We start from the raw sequence: 20,485 nt of genomic DNA, 5'->3' as shown, positions 1-20,485 counted from the left end.
CGTTCGTGGCTCTGATTGGCTGCCGCGCGAAGCTCCGCCCCCCTCCTGAGCGCGGGCTCCTGACGGGCAGCGCTGAGGGGTTGGGGGGGAGTCTGGGCGCGCTCTGTGCCTGTGAGTGTCGTGTACACCTGCACACGGTATTTACGTCTGTATGCACACAAATATGAGAGGTATATATATATATGTATATATATACAGAGCGTAAATATATATATATACAGAGCGTATATATATATACAGAGCGTATATATATACAGAGCGTAAATACTGCAATTTGTCTTCACAAGCACATCACAGAGTCCCAGAATATACATGTAAACATATATATGATTTGATACCATTTCTGTCCTCTCTCAAAGGGTTGAATACATAGCATATACCCCTATGAAAAGAGAATGGGAGAGAGAGGTATACATGCAGAGGTATATTCACGTGTGTGTATATATATATTTACCCCTCGAGTATGTTTATACACTTACATGTATATCCCTCTTTCTATACAGGGAAATATGACACATATATATATATTTGCCCCTTTAAGAACAGAGGGAAGAGGCATAAAAATGCATTTTATAAAAAGACACAATGCATTAAATGTATGTAAATAAATAAATACAGTGTTTTGTACATGCGTACATTACTGTGTTCCTCTAAGGCGCATGCCCGGTCCCCCCATGTAGGGTGGCAGGGTGCCACAGGGGCTCCCCACCCTTTCACCCACACAGCCTTGGTGTTTCTGAGCATCCCAGGGGGACACGAGGGGCACAGCCAGGCATGGGGGCCGTGACTCAGCTGCTTGGCTGGGTGGCGTCCAGGCGCTGCTCGGCAGAGATAACCACCACCACCACCCCACATCCTCCCTTTATTCCAAGCTTTTTGTTTGTTTGCGTCCTCACACGAAACAAAAGCTCCTCCGGGGACTCCTGCAGTGGAGGCCAGTGTGCATCCAGAGCAGTGATGACAGAGAAGGAGAGGTGTCCCAAAGTAAGTGAGCGAGGGGGTCCCCAAGGGCTACTGAATGGAAAATATGGGAAGGGGGCCATGTCCCCATGCATGTGCTGGGACTCACCTGCACAGCCCATGAGGTGCTGCAGGAGCTTGTAGCACTACCAGCCATGGGGTCCTGAGTATTTCTCACCCATGCTGTTGTCTTGGTATCAGCTGAGGGTTGGCACGTGAGTAGTCATGCCTCTGAGCTTGTTTCAGCTGTGATGGAAAAGCTGGAAGTGTTGAAACCATGCAGTTGTTTTGATCTATTCAGTTATGATTCCATATGCTTTTATTGACTGTACTTCCTATGGTGCAGTACTACAGAAACTATTTCTTGACCTACACCAACGATGGTTAAGGGGCTGGAGTACCTCTAGTATGAAGACAGGCTGAGGGAGTTGGGGTTGTTCAGCCTGGAAAAGAGAAGGCTCCAGGGAGACCTCATTGCAGTTTTTCAGTACCTAAAGGGGGCTTACAGCAAAGCTGGATGGGCACTCTTTGTCAGGGATAGGACTGGGGGGAATGGTTTTAAACTAAAAAAGGGTAGATTTAGGTTAGACATTAGGAAGGAATTCTTTACTGTGAGGCTGGTGAGGCACTGGAACAGGTTACCCAGAGAAGCTGTGGATGCCCCATCCCTGGAAGTACGTAAGGCCAGATCGGACGGGGCTTGGAGCAACCTGTTCTAGTGGACGGTGTCCCTGCCCATGGCAGGGGGGATGGAATTAGATGATCTTTTAAGGTCCCTTCCAACCCAAACCATTCTGATTCTATGGTTTATCCAATTTGATTTTAGGTGTCTCCTTAGAGCCAGACTCCTTGTTTGAAGAGCTGTTTCCTCATGTCATATCAGGTGGCTGATGCTTTGCTTTTGTTACGAGGTTTACAACATACCTGCTGGAGTTACCTGCCCAGTTCTGCAAGAGTGAATGTACATCGTTAACAATGATCAGTAGAGCTGTCATTTCTGAAAGGATTTTTCTTTAATTTCTTCTTACATTGGTGTTGTTAGGAGTTAGGGGTACATTAATATGTCTGTGATGTGGTAAAAGTTGGCTGGATAGAAACATCTAGGAGGGAAAAATTGTTTAATGTCATCTTCAAAGAAGATATAATTAGTATATTGAAATTAGGAAGTGGTGTATAGGTGAAATATTTTTCATCTTGAATTCGTGTTCGCATTAAGTAAGCTGGCACCCAGTAATTCAAAAATCTAACATTTTTGAATTCTAACGTACTACATTCTAACATATTTTCCAATCATCTGAATTTGAAAATATGTACGAAATACCCATAGCAATGTACACTTGAATGGAAACCCATAGGTTTCCATGCTAATGTAGTGCTTGTAATAGCCAAACTACTAAATGAAACACATACTGTGCAGTTCTTCTAGCAAAAAAAAAGTCTGTAGTTTTTCTTTGGAACACTGGAAGGATAAGGCACTTTTTATCTGTGGCAGTGTCTGTCGTGTGCTGGCTTGGACAATTATCAGTGTTATGCAAACTGCTATTAACACTCAGTGTTTCACAGCAGCTTCTCTCCAACAACGATGCATTTGGAGTGATTACATGCCACAGCATAGTACGCAGAATGCCCCTACTATTTGGTTCCAAAATCTCCCTTACTTTTCCATGCTAACCATTGCCTCTGTTAGTTTCTCTGCTGACCCTCAAAGCAGTGAGAGAATTACTTGAAAAATGTAGCTCTGGTCTTCCAGTGGAGTTTTCAACTACAGAAACAGGAGAAAAGTAGATCACCAAAAAGTGATGGCATTTTAAAGGTACTTAAAGGCACATCAGGGTCTACCTCTGATAAATACAAAGAAGAAATGGAACTTCTGACTAAATACAAGGAAGCAGTGTGAACTGCTTAAACTGACCTTTACTCCATCCCAACCCATTCCGTGCACTGTGAGCGTATGGAGATTGACCTCCGGTTGCTGGCTCTGCCTCAGGGCCCCTCAGCCTACCTCCTGCTCCCGACAGCAAAAAGCCAGTGCACCTCTGACAAATCATTTCTCGTGTGGCATGGCCACAAGAAGGTGACAGCCAAGGAGGATTAGCTACCTCAAGATGACAGCCAGGGATGATTAGCATGGGGCACACGTGTTAGCTGGTACCAGTGTGGTTGGGATCAGGTAGAGGAGACAGTGGTGTTTCTGTCCAAACACAGGGTTTGTGCTGGCTTTATGTCCTGGCAGAGGACAGAGACAATCCGACCTGGTGTGAAGCCTTTTGATACCAAGATAACCTATCAACGTTTGTTAACAAATTTGAGCTGACAGAGTAAATTCACACATGGCCTGCATCATGCTGCTGCAGAGCTTTTAATCTGCTCTGTGGAGTGCTGTCATGACCTGATTTTCTGTGTCATTAGACTGTTGTGTCATATCACTGGGTTGTCTGAGGTGTGGCAGTTGTCTGGCTCCTGTCACTTGAGGCACAAGGGTCACCTCGACAATGGTGCTGATCACATCTGCCCAGGCAGTCCCAGCAGTACTCACTGACCACGCGTGCCTGTCAAGTACGCACAGGTACTGCGGCCCTCGTCACACACCCTCCACCAGGGTCGATGGTCCTGGCAGGCAGCCACCAGGCCGGCATCAGTCTCTGTGGTCACGTCAGCCCTCCTGTTTGCCTACAGTACCAGAACTGACAGACTTCATACTAAAAGCATAAAAAGTACTTAAGGGGGGAGATTTTTAAAATGCTCTTTATATATAAAAATGCAATCAGACTATCAGAGGTAACCTACTGCGGCTCGTTTCCCCTCTCCCCTGTAGGTGGAGCAGTATGTTGGTGAAATTAAAGGTGGACTGAGACCTGCCATGAGACTCACTGTCATAGGGATGGTACCTTCCAATCCCAAGAGGTAGGTGGGGGTCACCTGTTCTCATATGCTCCCCTGCATGCCTTAAATTCAGATTTCTTGAGTGCCTGTGCTCTTTGGGATGAAGAAAGACATACAGATTCATCATTTATGTCTCTATTTATTTTTTCTGCTCTTAAATTAAGATGAGAATGTTGAGAAATGATTCACTATTTGGACTTTCTGACTGTTCCACCAGCATTTTCTACTCCTTGCCTTTATCTAAATATGAACTAGAGGGGGGTGAACAAGTGGCATTCCTCTTCCAGGAACAGGTGCAATTCAGAATCCATATCTAGGCTGACTGCTCGTGGCTGGAATCAACACCACTTAAAAAATTAGTGGTTTTGGCATGGGAATTGTAGGTCCATTGCTCTGTTTAGTCTAGATGACAGCAACTGTGCTATCATTACACTTTTTTTGCATCTTTGGCAATCAACTCCAGCCCTTTCACAAGTGAAGCATTTTCTATAACCTCTTTTAGGACACAAATTGGAACTGTTATCCACAAATATTTGTTTCATTTCAATCACAAGAGAGGGAAAACAAAATCAGAAGTCACTTGCGTCCTACTGGAAACTGGAAGAGAAACAAAGAATGTCTTGTTCTCAGCCCTTTCTGCAGCTTCTAAGCCTGTGCACAGTCCCTGTAGGAGTCCCACATTTTGGTGTGAAAATCAACAGCTGTCTCTAGTCCTTATAAGCATCTGCATGTTCCCCATGTCCTTTTAAAATTCTGAAATCCACAGTCATTTACCTGTTTTCTAGCTTTTCAGTGACTCTGCTCTGTGATCCAGTGGATGCAAACAAAGATGTCGGGATGCTATTTACAGTTAACTTTAGTGACAAATCCATCACTCGAAATGCACGAATTGCTGGGAAGTGGGGGATAGAAGAGAAGAATATTCCCTACTTTCCATTTACAGCAGGGGACACATTTAAGGTAATTTTGGGGGTATTATGCATAGGGTGGAGAAAAGGAGAAGAGCAGGGCTGAAGGCTATTTGTATCACCTCAAATTGCTAGCTTTTGAAATTGCCAGGTTAAGAACCTTGGCATACTAGTCTAGTATGGCACGGAGAACAACAGTTCAAGCCCTCACAGGAGACATACATTTCTTTCTCTAGTTTTACTGAGAGAACTCCATATAAAGAGTTTAATAGTATTATCTCAGCATAGAGTAGGTTATTTATCATGGGCGTTTTAGAAGAATTGGTATACTTTGTGTTTCGCTGTCACTATTGCATGGGGTTTCTAAGGCCATGCTGTTGACATCAGCTTTGCTGCTGGCCTCTGAAGCCCTCCCCTGTCGTTTTGCATTGCAGATGGAGTTCTTATGTGAACACCAGCAAATACGGGTCTTGCTTGATGGACGGCAGCTCTGTGACTTCACTCACCGCATTCAGCCCTTGAACTTGGTGAAGGCTTTGCAGATCACAGGGGATGTCAAGCTTACCAAAGTGGCTTGAATGAACAGTGACCACAATATCAGCATGGGACAGAGAAAAATGTACTTTCCCCTATCAACCTCCTGGCTGATTCTGTTGAACTGGAACTGTGTCTTTTTCATTTGCTGATATGTTTGAAATACACTTTTTTTTTTTTCTAATACATGCTCAAAATTTGCAGATTTGGCTGGTCCACATAGATCAGAGGGCCTCTGCTGAGGTACTGTGTCAGTATCTCAAACTGCAAGACTTATGATGCTATGCAGTATCCAGTATCTTCATGGTTCCCTCATGCTCCAGACATGGAGCTCAATCCTTTGTTGTGGCCTGGCTGTTACCCTTGTCACTAGAACTGGTCACTGTGCAGGTACTTAGAATGAGAAAAGGGAATTGGGATACTTCCTTGTGAGTGAACAAGCGAGTCTGGAGAGCCCCAATAAGTCTCAGACTATCAGGAGAGAACTGCTTGTCCGGGAAGCTCTGCTCAGTCAGCATGAGCTCTATGTGCTTCCTAGTAGGGAGCAATAAATGTCTTACCACCATCCCTGTCTCTTGCAGGTAGAGTTCTCAGGGACTGAAAAGTTTCAACAGTTGTAGATTTAACAATCTTCTCTGAACCAGCCCTCTGAAATTATACCTGTAGCTGAAACTGCATTGCCCATTTCTGCATCTGATTAAAACTGCATCTTTACTGGCAAATTTCTTTAGTAGCTTTGTTAAATATTTGAAGGCAAATGAGTGTTATGCTGTGATTTCATTGCTGTATATTTATAAAAGAGTCCCAAATATGTGACTGTTAAAATACCATAGCCGCTGGCTTTGTCTCTGTTTTGATTGCTTGGTAATAACACAGGAAGAAGTAAAAAACCTCTACATAAGAGATTTTTTATTTTTTAAATACACAACTCAGAAGGCAAAAAATCTGTAAAAAGATGGTTCTATGGATAGAGGGCTATCAAATTTCTCTGTGACTTTATGGAAGATATATAGCATGCTGTCTCCAGAGTGGTTTTGGGGACCACAGAGTCCGTCAGATACAGGTACTCAGACAACAGAAGAATTTTGTAAAAATAGAACATTGGCAGGCTGATCAGATGTTTCAGTCATCTCATACATTCCATTCTACTCTGGCTCTGTGGACAATGTCTCACTTCCCATATTATTCTAAGTTTAAGGTGTATGAAACCATTATGATCATATACTCCAACTGAGAAAAATTATGTCTGAAGAGGACAGGAGACTCAAATGCATTGAACTTTTTTTTTTTTTTAATATATGTTTAATGATATCAGCATCAAGCTTGCTAGACAAATAATTGAAAATTTAATTGCTTAAAGTAAAAAAAAAAAAAAAAAAAAGGCAATAATGAGAATTGCTATTAGAGTTCTCAGTCCCCATGGTGCTCCACATAAATGGATTCATGGTGATAAACACGAGGAAGTCTTGCTTTTAGGGCTGAGTGATTTTTTCCACTACAGTCAGCACCAGCCATTGTCTGGAATAACTGCCACTGATCGGATACTCAGGATCATGTAATACCATGGGTTATTAACAGCACAAGAATAATGTATGTACTGGAGAAGAGAATCCTTTGGTATTTTCTGGCATAACAGAGAGGCAAACAGTAGAGCAGACAGATGGACAAAGAGCCCCCCGGTCTGTTTCCCAGTAGCAATTATCCCAGCACATAATTGTGACTTAGCACAGAATTCTTTCACAGTGTATCAGGCAGTCTCAGACACCAGGACCTTTCAGACTATGACGTTGTTCACACACCTCGATTCAATCCATGTGAAATAACTAAGTTTATGAGCCCCTTTATAAAGGGGAAAGGAGGAAGACATTTCTGCTTTAGAATAAAGCACAACCTGGATCTGTCAGATATAGACTGAATACTTGTACAAGAGATTCCTTTTTCTTCCATCTTGGAATAGTATATCTCATTGTTTCCTTGTAAAACATCATTTGTCTGTATCCACCTGTCGTCCATTGTCTCTTGGTTAGACAGTAAATTCCTGGTGGAGAATTATTCCAGATCTGCGTGACTCCTAAGCACCTACAATTCTGGTCTGTCAGGAATTTGCTAGGTGTTATGGAAATACAAATAACAAAAATAAAATGCCAAAGTAAAAAAAAAAAAAAAAAAAAAAAAAAAAAAAGCCAGACAAAGGGAACAGGAAACTAGGTCACAAGTGTGACTTTTCCTTTGCCACTGAGTCCACCTTACTCATGTCAGTGGTTTGATTGCCTCAATCCATTGTGTTCGCTCTGCCTTGGAGCTGGCCTGGATATAATAATGAATGTCATTTTTGGTGATGATTTTGAAAAGGTTGCCTTGTACATTGCCCTTCACTCCTGCAGAGAGAAAAATGTGACAGATCAGGGAAGTGCACTGAGAGCTGCTTTGCAGTAGGTAGGATCTTACTGGAGTTGTACACTGGAGAGATGAGCTCTCCACCAGTTTGTGCAGTAAGTTAGATTTGTTCCTGCCCATCTCTGGGTTCCTGTTAGTAAGGAGCTGCATTGTTCATCATGGCCCTCCATCCTGGACAGCATCTTTTTTAAGGCTCTGTCTCTGTCTTCAGAAAGATATTCCCTATTTGTGATCCACACATTGTGCTTACTATAATAAAATAAACTGCTTTAATAGCAGAAACACTTACTTGTGAGGTTGAGGTTCTAGACAAATGCTTAAGCTAAGCTTATTCTCTAGCAGAATTGGTTTTTATATTGCTGTCTTTAGGTCTCCTCTACATCTGGATTCTAGCAGATCCAAATGAGAGTACATACATGTGGAGAGGACACATGAATAAAGGACAGCATCAGGGGTGCCTCAAGACTTTGAATTCAACAACACCCAAAAAGGCATTTCCTCTTTGGCTGTTAACTCCGAAATATTAATCTGTATCTTGAGACTTTCTGAGGGGTCACCTGACTAAGAACAGTCCATAAAAAAAAAAAAAAAAAAAAAAGAAAACTCAGGATATCCAGAAGTAACTCTAAAAAAATTCCTTTATGGGACAGCCCATCAGTGTGGGGATGTCTGATGACATAACTTCTCTCACTCGCAAACGAGAAGAAAAGCTAACCCACTCATTCTTACACCCAGCCATAAACACAAATCCACTCCCAAAGACTGTTATTATAGCATAGGTATATAAGTAGCAAAGTCTAGAGGCTCATGCTTTACCTGCTGGGACTCCATTGTCCTCCAGAGCTGAGACAAGACAGCCACGAAGAGAAAATCCACCTACTGGCTTGTTTTCTTCCTGCAAAGAAAAGGGAAATGAGGCTTAGCTGCAAAATATCGTAATTAGAATAATTTCCCAGACCACCCCAATTATTTTTATGAAGGTGGAGAAGTAATGCCAGTCTTTCTGGATACAAAACATCCAAGTCACAGAAGTCAGAACATGTAATTAAATGTATTACTATTTTGTTTGTGCCTCAGACGTTTCTTTGATGTTATCTGGAAAGGGTGGAGACCAATTAAAAGCACAAAAGGTAGGCTAGCAATCACATTTCAAACCTATGTACAGTTTTATCAATAACAACCCATATTAAATAAATGCATATACACATACACACTTCTGCAAGTTTTTAGCTTGCAACTATTCACTGAGCCTGTATGGAAAAAATCTGACCATTTTCACTAGTAGGCTGGCTCTTGTGTCTGAACTCTAGACTCCAAAGTTCAAGTTTCTAGCATTACAAGGGCAAGTTACAATGCAAAACAAAACAAAAAATCCCAACAATAACAAAAACCCATGCCCAAACCCCAAACCAAAAGAGACCCCCCACACAAACAAAATAAAAACAAAACCCACACAAAGAAACAGGCAACAAAACATGAACCAGGCTCATAATTTCTTTTCACTGTTATGCTGTTTGTGTTTTCTTTAAAAATTACATGAAACGTTGCTATAATGTATTCATCTTAGTGGCCTCTTGGGCTCTGCAGTAACCCCATGCATCGGGGGCTGATGGATTCACATGCCCTTCTGGCTCACTCTCGTTGTGATGGGTTATATCCCATGATGACAAACTCTACTGTTCCTTGAGCACATTTAAATCTGAGTGCCAGAAATTCCTGTAAATATTTTGGGATCAACGAGACCCCATTCAGTGTTGTAAAAAGAACACAGGAACTCCTAATAGCAGAATCACTGTCAAGTGATGGGATGTCAGCCCAGAAACACCACAGCCCAGGAAGAACCCCTGCAGGATCATGGTCCCAGACTGTGTGGGTACAAGCAAAAGAGAAACCCCTAAACTGCTGCTCCACAGCTAAGGAAAGGGAATCTCAGTGAGGAAATGATAGGCAGGGAACACAGGGATAGAAAATCATACAAGGACAACCTCCTAGAGTAAGGCCAGAGAGGTCTTATTTCCCAGGACATCAACAGAGGAATCCAGGAGATCTGGGAGAGAGAAACATTTATAGCATGACTGTGTTGTCTTTTCATTATAATATTTAGGTCTGGAAGAGGATTTCTGAGGGTACCAACTCCACACTCACATACCTTAGTGGGGTCATAGTAGTGCAAGAAAGCAGGATCAGCTCTCAAAACAAATTTCCTCACCTTCCAGTTTTTCCTCTTGTGTCCCTGCAAAATGGAAGAATTAATGTTAACACCAGTAAATACCTCCTGCAATTGTCACTTTCCTGCAGGCTCTATGGAAGGCCTAGGTAGCAGCAGGTTCCATAGCTCACATCCTTACAGCTACACACTCTTCACTTCATGATCTCTGATAACCATGTTGATGGGCAATTTAAGTCTGCTGGGCACAACTCCCCAGCCATGCCTGTGTAACTCTCATTCATTCTCCCTGCAGCCATAAGAGCTGTCATTTTTCTTGCTTCACAGTGAAGGTTCAAAGATTGTATTTACCTGTTTCACTAAGAATCCTTGCTTCACAATCATGCCACTTAATTCAGAGATGTTAAATTGTAGCTCTTCCCTGGAGCTGAGCATTTTCTTACTGCTCTCAGCCTGCAAACACAGAAAAGATGGCTCCACTTTTATTTTTAATCTTAAGGACAAAGTTCTGCATTTGATTTTCCTTGAGCTGTTTTTAGTGCTATTTTTTCCCCAAGTGAATTCTCTATGGCCTCTGTTAAATGCAGACACAGCAGTGCCAACGGCTACTTTTTTAATGCCAAATTACCTTATTTGTACATCCTTCCACATCCATGTAGATTATTATTATTATTTTTACAGCAAAAGTACAAGCACTAACACTACTGAAAGCCCAGAGCAGCCCCTTTAGTGCTTGTTTTCACAGCTTACATATTTTGCCTTTGTGTGCGTGCTGTGTGTGTCCTGCTTCAGCACTGCCTCAAATGAAATGCATGACCACAGGCAGAGGAGCTGCCTCTGCTGGCAGCCACACCACTTACAAACATGTACAGCGCGGTGGAGTCGTCGAGAAACTGCTCCGAGAGGTCGCTGAAGCGCATGGCCTCGATGCTGCGGGTTCCCACAGGCTTGGTGAAGTTCTCCTCCATCAACATGGAGGCCAAGGTGACGGCCTCAAACCGTGACACAGCAAAGCTGTTGGAGATGAGCCAGTCCACCAGGGCAGAGCCTGCAGGGAGAAAGGCAGCCCTCAGACCAAGGCAACCCACTCTTCCAAGGTGAGACTAATGTCTCCTGCCATAACAGGCCTTCCTTTGACGAAACACTTTGGCACCATCACAAAGGCTGTCAGTGAAGTGCAAGGTTGACTGAAAGAGTGGGATCCTATGTATGCTTCCATATATCCACACAGCAAGAGAGAAAGGTGTTGGACAATTCAGCTGCACCAGTACTTTCCAGTGGGCCATAACTGATCCCACCATCAAGCCAGTGCAGTGGCTCCCTTGTCCTGGCCATGTGGCATGTCAGATGTGAGGAAGTCCTTTGTCTGCGGCAGGCATACCTGTGAAGGTCTCTTTGTATCTGTTGCCTTGCTCCAAGTTGCGGGTCAGCTTAATTCCAGTACTGCTGTCACGCATTTTATCCACTATGTGGCTGTAAAAGAGTACACAGGACAATGTCACTTTAATAGAAAGTCAGGCAGAAATTGTCACATGCTTCTGTCAGTGCACAGGATGTCCTAATGATTACCAGCATAAAGCTTGGAAACAATCTGGATTAGTTTAGTCCTGAGTTTGTTGTAGGAAAACTTTATTCTCCCGATGCATAACACTAAAAAAGACGCCTCATGATGTATCTTTTATTTTAAAGCACTTCAAATTGGGCTACAGTCAGACTCCTTTAACCATCTCAACACAAATCAAATTCATACCATTTTCCTATTTCTTAACAGAAGTTCTCATTTAACATGATGCACCCTGGAAATCCTAGCCTGGATTCTGGCTGTCAGCTTTGAAAGCTCACCAACATGGCACGCACAGTTATCACAGCCTTGTTGTGACCTTACAACTTGCAAGGTAATGCATCTCCTCAGTCAGAACACCTCTGCAGCTGGCTAGCTGCCTTCAAGCCAGCAGTGGCGTGCCTGTGCAGAGCCCCTAGACACCCAAAAATGAGGGTCAGGAAAAAAATGCATTCCTGTGCCCTGACAAAAGTGTGTGCAAATCCCGGACAGAGCAGCCAGTATAGAGGCTCCTGGCCATGAAGGAGCAGATCTGTGCAGAGAGAAGCTTCCCTTGACCCTCCCTGTCCAGCAGCTCAGGTACTTTGCAGACTACAGCGACAGTGGAAGATGAAACTAGAAACACTTACTGCAGGCTGATATTCTCCAGCAGTTTGAAAGAATTCTTCATTCTGTGAAGCTCTTGCACCTGCACTGGGTGACCAGCATGAATGGCTCCGGTAATGTCCAAAGCCCAAGAATCTCGCTCCTCTCTGGAGCAACATTCAAGGAAATAGTCTGTGTTGGTTTTTGTCCTTAGTTTGATGAGTAGCTGTGGAGAGAGAAGTGCAAAGCAGTAATAATATTTAGCATCAGTAATAACATTTAGCTCTTGCCCTCCACTCGCATTTTGCTTCTTTCACCACTAGCCCAAGTGACAAATTAGTGGGATATGGCATCCCTCTGGGGTAATACTGGCCTGAAGGATGCTGGATACAGCTCAATTTTTTGGGGAGATTCTTTTATCCTTAGATCCCTGGGTTTTTAGTTACAAGCACGGTTTGTATATATGGAGATAGTAATTCTTGAAAGAGAGCACACTGCCCAGAAACAGGATGACACAGGAGCGTGCTGCTGACTGTGGAGTTTTCACATCCAGATCTCTTGCTTATCAACAATGAAACTCTCACTAGGCTCATTCTTCCATGAGATGTACTGAAATAGTCAGCAATTTACACAGTCATTTCCCTTCTGGCTCTTCTGAGGGGAAGTCTGCATGACTGCTGCCCATGGGTGAGTGGAAAAGCCCAGGAGGCACTTTCCTTTCCGAAGCCTTTTTGCTGCAAACTTTCCACAGCAGTGAGGACCCACTGGGAAAGGAAAAGGGAGTCTGACCTGTCTGCCTGAGAGCCCTCTGTGAATACAAACAGTGTTTACAGCCTCTACCATAGATGATAAGCTGTCTTTTTTCCCCATCCTTCTCAGGTTTAATTGAGCTGCTCATGTCCCCTCTTCACATATTGTTGGGATGATGCATTTGCATTTATTCTTCCATGTGTGTGAGGCTTTTTTTTCCCTTTCTTCTTTTCTTTTTGCTAGTGACTGCACCTCAGATTTCAGCACAGGGAATGACAAAGACACAACGAGGCAGTTAACTGCTAGTCCTGGTTACATTGCAAACAGCAGTTTCGCTTTTAGTAAGGCCTACTTCTGGTAACACATGCCTCAGTGATGTAGTTATAGAAACCAAATAAATCAGGAGGAGAGGAAAAGACAAGAGAGAAATTAGAAAGCAAGTGTCAGCAAGAAGGGATACATTTTTCTAGACATACCGGTCTGTTCTCATATTCCAAGCATGGACAAGTAATAGTGCAGCCATCCAAGAGGATCCTGCCCTTTGGAGAAGACTCCTTCTTGCCTCCTTCAAATTTATAGTACAGGAGCTTATCCTGAAGCAGAACGAACCACCTTACTTTCCAGTTATGAACGACATGTCCCTAGAGGGGAAGAAATGCACATATTAATACAAGCATTGAAAAATGTGTGTTTTCTTTTTTGTTTTCATGTAAATACCATAAGCCAATAGGGAACCATATGAAAAGAAACATGAGAAGTCATCGTCAGTCCTGATTTCAGCTCTCCCTGAAATATACATCTTTAGCAATGAAATAACCCAGTTCCACCAGTGTAAAAACAGGAAGCAAGAACAGAAAGGTGCTTTGCTTTCTCCAGCAGAAACAACATTCTTGCTGGCAAGAATTGTTTCTTGCAAAAGCTCATAAGAATTATCTCAAAGAGCCGTCATTTGGGTGCGTGCCCGCCTGCTGACAGCAGCGGGCAGGAACAGGGCTAAATCTGAATTAGTGAGTGCGTCCGCATGGTCGGCAGCTCTAGGAGACAAACCCTTTCTCTGCAGTGCCCTTGAGTGTTCATCTGTTTTGTTCATTGTCATTTTGGTTGTGGCTGTAGATGCCAAGTGGTCCAGAGAGTGCTTTGCTGTGTGACTTGGCTGTTCTTTACCTCCCCTCCCGCTGCCAGCTGGTGCTTTATTTCTATCCTACCTACCTCCAGCTTCCTGGGCTAAAACGCTCCCTGTGCTACTGTTTTTTGGCAAACACTCTCTTTAATGGCAAAAGACTGAGCAATGGCTGCTGTCAGGTACATCCTGGGTTATATGGAACAAAATACCTCTTCCTTCCCCTCCATAAACAGCCCCCGGCTGTCTTTCGCCCAGCTGCATGGGAGAGCGAGCTGAGCGAGGGCTGGCTTCGACAGGCTCGGTCCTGTCCTACGGGGTCAGGTCCCGCCTCATGGTGCAGGAGCTGCCTTGTGTTCCTGCAGACGACGGGAGCATCACAGCCTGCAGGCAAAGGCCGGGCACAGGCAGCTCTGACACCTGGGAGAGGTGGGCACGGCTAGGAGGAAGGAACATGCAAGGTCCAGTCGCGGCAGGAATCAAAGCTCATTAACTTGCTATGAGTAAAGGGGAAAACCAGCAATTTCCACAGAAGTGGGGTAATGAGTCTCTAAAATCCAGGGCATGTTAGTTCTAACGTCTGCTAGTCTATACTCAACACAGTTAATCTAGCTTGGTTTTGTTCTTCCCTTCACCTTCCCCACTTTTTTACCTGGTGCACACTCCCTTGTCCACTTCTCCTTTGCTACGGTTCTTTTCTTTCTTTCTCAGAGATTTCCTTTTAGAACGTGACATTACCTTTTTTTCCTTCAATTTTACCTGTCACACATTGCACTTATACATTATAATACATAATTCAGTCATTTATAATGGATTTATACTTCCTCCTTGCATCTGCTCTTCTTAAGAAATCCATTTCCTCTACTTGATCCCATCCCTTTACTTTATTTTTTTTCCCCCCTCTGGATCTCATTCACTCCTCCCTCAGTGTCCTTTATTCATCTCCTTTCTGGCCTCCTTTCTATCCAACTGCACACCTCGGTGCTGGTGCACAGCCAGCCAGCAGTCACAGCTCAGCATGCTGACGACACCCCTTCCTCTCTCAGACACAGTGCCTCGGCTTCCCCTCTCTAATTCGGTAGTCACATAAGAGACACAGAACACGACGGTAGCCCAGAACCCAGAGCAGGAGCTGGGGCTGCTCTGCCCTCTCCGTGGAAGGGGCAGCAGGGCATAGCTTGGATTTCCCGCGCCCCGCAGCCGTGAGCCCTGCCAGGAGAGCTCTCGACGAGAGTTACCGTCGCGGTAGCACCAGAAGCAGATACGTACTGTAGGAAAGCATTTCCCAAGGCGTGGCAAAGCTTTGAACAAACCTTTGAATTGCACTTCAAGTGCACAAAGACCATATTAGTCACTGAGACGGACTTGGTACGGAAAGCTGCTCGTTCCCCCTGCACCATTGCCCTCTACTAACTGATTCGATCCCCTGAGGAGAAACGTTAGGGAAGGCTGAAAGCTGTCATGCTGTCTTTCAGTTGATTTCTCCATGTTTCAGCTGAAAATTTCTTACAGTGGAGCTTTTGGGGTGTGCAAGAAAAGTTGTATCAGATACATTTCCATATTCATATTGCTCTCACCCTCTTTAAAAAGAAAATCTCTTCCCCATCCTCTCACACACCCTGCTCAGCTCTCTGCTTAAGAGGGCACAAACTGTCCTGAGAGACTTTCCAAACATCTCCCCTCTGCCCACTCTCCTGTGGCCACTTTCCCTGGTGCCACGTAGCCTTTCACCAGGTACTATTACTTTTGTGTGCCCTTTGCAGAGGTGTGCTCTAGGTGCAGATGTACCAGCTTTCCAAAAACTGAGGCAGCAACACTGATAGCTCGCTCACTTTCCTCTGGGCAAACGCCAACATGGGGAACTGGAGGGAGGGCAGGTAAAGCCTGGAGCTTCCTCCACAGGAGCCTGTAGGGATCTGGAGGAGCTCCTCAACCCCTGTGCTCAATGTGCTGCCTTGCCAAGAGCCCTGGCTCCATCGGGTCCCCTCTCAGGGGCTGTTTCCACCTTTGGAGAGCATCGCGCGCAGGAGCCCTCGCGGCGCTGCCGCAGCACCTACCCGTTTGACGAGGAAGCCCTCCTTCAGCACTCCAGCTGCCTCCTGCATCACGGCCAGCCGGCAGGAGAGATGAGCCCCCGCTGAGAAGAACTTGATCCCTGGCAGTCTGTCTCTCTGCACGTGAGGAGTTCAGGCAAGCTCATTTTTCTCCGCGACCCTCCTCCTGCGTGACGTACTCTCCCTTCCCTTTTTTCTCCCGCTCTGTGAGACATTAGTTAAACATTGAGCTGGCTCTGATACATTACCTGCCCTGCGGGGAGGAAAACAAAGGGAAGTCTAAAAAGGATCTCAAAGGGATTTCATAGAATTCAGTATAGTAAAAAAGCCACCCTTGAGTGAGTAAGCCAAGGTAAGCAACAGCTTCACAGTGACAAAAGAGGTGAGACACAGGAACTGCATAGGAGGGAGAAGCAGAGTTATAAAACTATCTCAGAAAAGTCCACTCTATGGCATAAAATTTCTCATCTAATAAGCATATCTTCTAGGGGTTCTACAGATCAGAATACCTCGAGTGTAACATAATGAATATTATAATTACAATGAGAATTTTACATATCTTAAAATAATTATATAGTAATTTATTTTACCAAAGAAGCCCAAATGTCTCCCAAAGCCCACTCTACTTTCAGTGATCCCTGGACATGTAAACCAAGATTCCCAGATATGCCTACTTCAACCGAATATCCTAAATCTCTACATAAGCAACTACTTGGGTTTTTAGAAAAGTGGTTTGATAAATAAGCCCAGTGCAGGAACCTCTTGAAAATCTTGAGAGCTTTTGAAACAGTGCCTTTTCTGTGCCTGAATATGAGCTCGAGGTGGTTTTTTTTGTTTGTTTGTTTTGTTTTTTTTGAAAACCTTGGCCATGATAAATCTATTTAAGTCTTGAAGAAATAAGCCAGTGTTAGTAACTATTGCAGACAGAGCTGCTGTGTATAGTCTTTGCTGTATTGTTAGCATTCCATGACTTGCAGCCAATTTAAGGTGATATATGTGGATAAAGCTACAGACTGTGATAAGAAAAATGACGTATAGTAAAACAAATAACAAAAGCACTTGTTGCTATGCACCCACAAAAAAAAGAGTCCAGAGTTCTTAGGTAAGACAAGTTGACTCACGTATCTCAGTCTTTGCATACTGGATCAGATTACTGGTCATACTTTCCTGTATTGAGGAAAAGGAACAAGCAAATCATTACCTTATCTTTATATTATTTTTCTAATTTCTAAGGAGGAGGGAAGAGTGAGATACCAAAAAAGGTATTCAAACATGACAACATGCTGGAGACTACCCAGAGAACAACTCTGCATAGACCACAAGAAATCGTGTGTAACTGAAAACTTTTTTTTTTTTTTTTTTAAATCCATTCCTGTATAAACAGAGAATATGCTAGCTGAGGTTCCAGAAGCAGCCAACCCACATGAAGTGCAGAGCTCCTGCTATACTCCCTTTGCCACTTTGGAAAGGGAAGGCAGGCCCATGACAAGCAGTTGTGTAAGTCAGTTCACATTTAGCTGGTTCTTCTGGCTGTTTGAACTGAGTTCAGTAAGCTTAACAGCACACCTACAGGATTAGTTTTTCTTACAGGTACGTCGTGTTCTCAAATATAGCACTATAAATTTTCACACAGAAAAATATTTATTTTTTTGTGACCTGAAATTACAAAGTAACATTTTCACCTTTTTTTTTTTTTTTTTAAAGAATGATCTGTCTCTGTGTATATGCATAAATGTATATACAAATAGAAGTATGTACAGAAGCGGAATCTTGGAATCAAAACTGAGGAAGTCAGCAGAAAAAAAAAGTTTAGCTCACTGAATGCCCCATATATCAGAATTAAACTAATTCCTCTACAAACCTGCACTGCTCCACCACTGTTAAACTTCAGGTAATAACACACCAACAAGTCAAAAAAGGAAGCACACAAGGACATGACCAATACCGAATCAAAGAAAAAAAACCTTGAGTCTAAGCAGACAAGATACATTAACACCACATTTGTTTCCTAGACCAGCACACTTTATACAACCAGCTCTGGGAGTAGTGTTCCACTGCACTGTACTTGAGGTTTGACTTCACATTGCTTGGCTTGTTACTGCAGGCAATCCGTAACAAGGTGGGTCAGGTAATTCCATGCTAGTGAGGACAGGCAGAAGCTTGCAGGGGGCTCTCGCTCAGACAGTGATCTCAAAATTACACAATAACCAGCCCTGGTCGAAGATCTGAGCAAGTGAGCTTTTTTTTTATTTTCTTTTTCCCCAGCATGCAGACCACCCACAACACTACAGAAGTTTCTTGGCAAAATTACTACTAGCAATGAAAAATTTTATTCTCAAACTGCTGGTGAATTTTGAAGCAAAATTTCCCTAGCTGGTCATTAAACAACAGGTTTCGTATCAGGTTTATTTATTTATTTTTTAAATACAGATTTTTTTTTTTTTTAATTCTTCAATGCTTCTAAGCATTCTTTCAATACTTGGGACTTCTGTAATGTACACATACCCACCCCCCATTCTATAGAGGTTATTCAAGGCTAACAAACTGCCCATATATTACTCTCTGAGGTTAAGTAAAAACAGATTTCTTGGCTTTGTAGGAAAAGGGTCATATACCGTCAAATGAGTCAGTAGATTTGGGCTGTCATATTCAGGTATGTGCTGGGAAGGCAAGTTCTGGCTTTCAAGTCTTTTGGTAGAAAAGGATGTGCTTCAAACCATGTAAAGCTAGAGAGCTATAGAAAACTAAGTCTTTGGTGGGAATTGAAAACCACTGAGGAGGACTGTTTCATCAGATCCATTTTACCAGGGTATTTCCTAAATGCCAGCATAGTGTTTTAACAAAATAGTACAGCTGAGCAACTGACAATTTTTTTTCAATTCAAAATGACCCCAAAATACTTTACACATTACAGAATTTGCATCAGCATGATTAGGAATAGCTATCTGTAGACTTCAGGACCACAGACGCAGGGTTAACTGGAAACACAGACTGTGTTGTTTCATTACTCATACCTCCAGTTTAGTCCCCCACAAAGCTAACAATCCCTGATTAGGAGAACCTGCCCAAAGGACAATCCCCATTGCATGCTCTACAATTTCCATTAATATTATAATGTGAACAGCATCACACGGGGGATTACATATATTCAGCTTTTCCAAAACAGCTTCTTTAAATGTTAGGACTTTGCCCTCCAGTGTAGGACGCCACTAAACCCGTAGTTCCTTTAGGGGATTAGGGATGAAATAAGATGAAAACAAACCACATCAAAATAAAAACTAATGAAACATTTCTAGATATAAGTTAAAGACAAGCGTTCAAGGGTATTCTGATGTAAGAGCATTTTAAAGTTAACTGCAGAAAGGTGGCAATGTTTGAAAACAGCTGTTTAACTGTATTCCCTGGATCAAAGATTTATGAGAAGTTAAATACCAAAGTACAGATCTGGCTACAGAGAACAACATGCCAATTCCACTGCCTCTTACTGACTCCACAAAGCTGTTCACACAAAACCTACTACATTTATTAAAATGCTTTGTAGGAAAACACAGTTCCAAGCACAGCAGACTGGCTGCGACAGAAGGAATCAGCTCAGTTTGTGCTAAGGACCCTTAACTCACAGTTCACAGGCTAGCAGTCCTTGCAAGCAGCCATCTCAGGGCTCCTTCTTCCAGCTACTGCAACACATGAGAAATATCCAGTTACTGACAGAAATGATGCTCCCCTATTAATGCACCAAGGCAGCTTTTAGAGACATTAATTGTAATCCCCTGGTAACAGTCTTAAGTAAAGAGCAAGACCGGCTCATTTTCAGTGCCTTGCTTTACAGCATTATTTTGGCATACAGGTAACAGAGAGATGTTTTAGTTTTAAAAACTTTGTACTTTTGTCAGAGTATCCACATATTTTGTTGAATGCAGGTCAATTCACTGTTTTGGTGAATTGGCCAAAATGGAAGAGTTGTTCATAAAAATTAAACCAAAATTATAATTGGAAGAATACGGCTTCAAACCCTGACAAGGCTGTCATATGTAACTTCTAAAAAGAAAATGATTTGATAAAGTAACCATAAAAAACACTTTGTGATGACATGCTCAGGTATTTTCCAACATTCTGCAAAGACTGGAAGTTACCTTTTTAGCTTTACATAGTAAAAGTTGGGCACATGAACTTTTCTGATAATCAAGCACGTATTTCAATACACACACTTTGTGAATGCCTTTTCTAGCAATACCTTGTAGCAATGACATTGTTTGTATTACGGCAACATTAAGAATTCCTACTTAAGGTGCAAAGACTCATTTTTCATCCGTTTTTTTTTACTTTACTAGCAGCACAAAACATTAAGAAAAAGAGATAGGCAATATAGGCTATGACTGTGAAAAAGATAAATCCATTTAAAAATTCAGTAATTTGGAAAGCTTACTTAAAATAGAACTTCCTCAATTCCCACAGAAAAGGACAAACAGGATTTTTTCACTGCAACGTGGAAAGCAGATCTTGTTTCTCCTCCAGAGAAGATAAACTGGTTGTTTATAGAGTGAATAGCTCAGTCCAATGGAAACT

The 20,485-nt window shown here is 42.9% G+C and overlaps 2 protein-coding genes across 6 annotated transcripts; one reads left to right on the top strand and one right to left on the bottom strand.

Moving 5' to 3' along the window:
• Positions 1-957: 957 nt before the first annotated feature.
• On the top strand, positions 958-5,372 carry LOC311209812 (galectin-related protein A-like; the record flags this gene model as incomplete). The annotated part of the gene is made up of 4 exons (XM_084287339.1): positions 958-984; positions 3,776-3,864; positions 4,629-4,803; positions 5,186-5,372. The coding sequence occupies 4 exons, from the start codon at positions 958-960 to the stop codon at positions 5,327-5,329; spliced, it is 435 nt and encodes a 144-aa protein (XP_084143465.1). The 3' UTR covers positions 5,330-5,372.
• Positions 5,373-6,471: 1,099 nt separating this feature from the next.
• PLEK2 (pleckstrin 2) lies at positions 6,472-20,483 on the bottom strand. 5 transcript variants are annotated; one of them, XR_014618437.1, is made up of 13 exons: positions 20,346-20,483; positions 19,540-19,596; positions 17,041-17,086; positions 15,923-16,123; positions 13,222-13,386; positions 12,040-12,221; positions 11,231-11,322; positions 10,710-10,897; positions 10,201-10,302; positions 9,832-9,915; positions 9,668-9,729; positions 8,499-8,577; positions 7,528-7,663 (listed from the first exon to the last, which is right to left on the bottom strand). XR_014618437.1 is itself a non-coding variant. In XM_084287057.1 (12 exons), exons 4-12 carry the CDS (start codon positions 15,968-15,970, stop codon positions 7,536-7,538), a joined length of 1,068 nt encoding a protein of 355 aa, XP_084143183.1. In that variant the 5' UTR covers positions 15,971-16,123; positions 17,041-17,086; positions 19,540-19,596; positions 20,346-20,483; the 3' UTR covers positions 6,472-7,535. The 5 variants fall into 5 exon arrangements, 4 of the variants coding, with proteins under 4 accessions (XP_084143183.1, XP_084143184.1, XP_084143182.1 ...); XM_084287057.1 differs by lacking the exon at positions 9,668-9,729 and having other exon boundaries at positions 6,472-7,663; XM_084287058.1 differs by lacking the exons at positions 7,528-7,663; positions 8,499-8,577 and having other exon boundaries at positions 9,158-9,729.
• Positions 20,484-20,485: the final 2 nt, after the last annotated feature.

This window comes from Netta rufina (genome assembly GCF_964035555.1).
Source record: "Netta rufina genome assembly, chromosome: 5".
Taxonomy (NCBI): domain Eukaryota; kingdom Metazoa; phylum Chordata; class Aves; order Anseriformes; family Anatidae; genus Netta; species Netta rufina.
The sequence above is the reverse complement of the archived record's forward strand: the minus strand, read 5'-3'. Positions and strand labels throughout refer to the sequence as shown.

Coding starts and splice junctions, on each gene's coding strand:
- PLEK2 (XM_084287056.1), bottom strand. CDS start 15,970: ATGCAGGAGGCAGCTGGAGTGCTGAAGGAGGGCTTCCTCGTCAAACGG. Junction 13,387..15,922: donor AGGGCTTCCTCGTCAAACGG/GTAGGTGCTGCG, acceptor CTTCCCCTCTAG/GGACATGTCGTTCATAACTG. Junction 10,303..10,709: donor CCACCGCGCTGTACATGTTT/GTAAGTGGTGTG, acceptor CTGTGTTTGCAG/GCTGAGAGCAGTAAGAAAAT.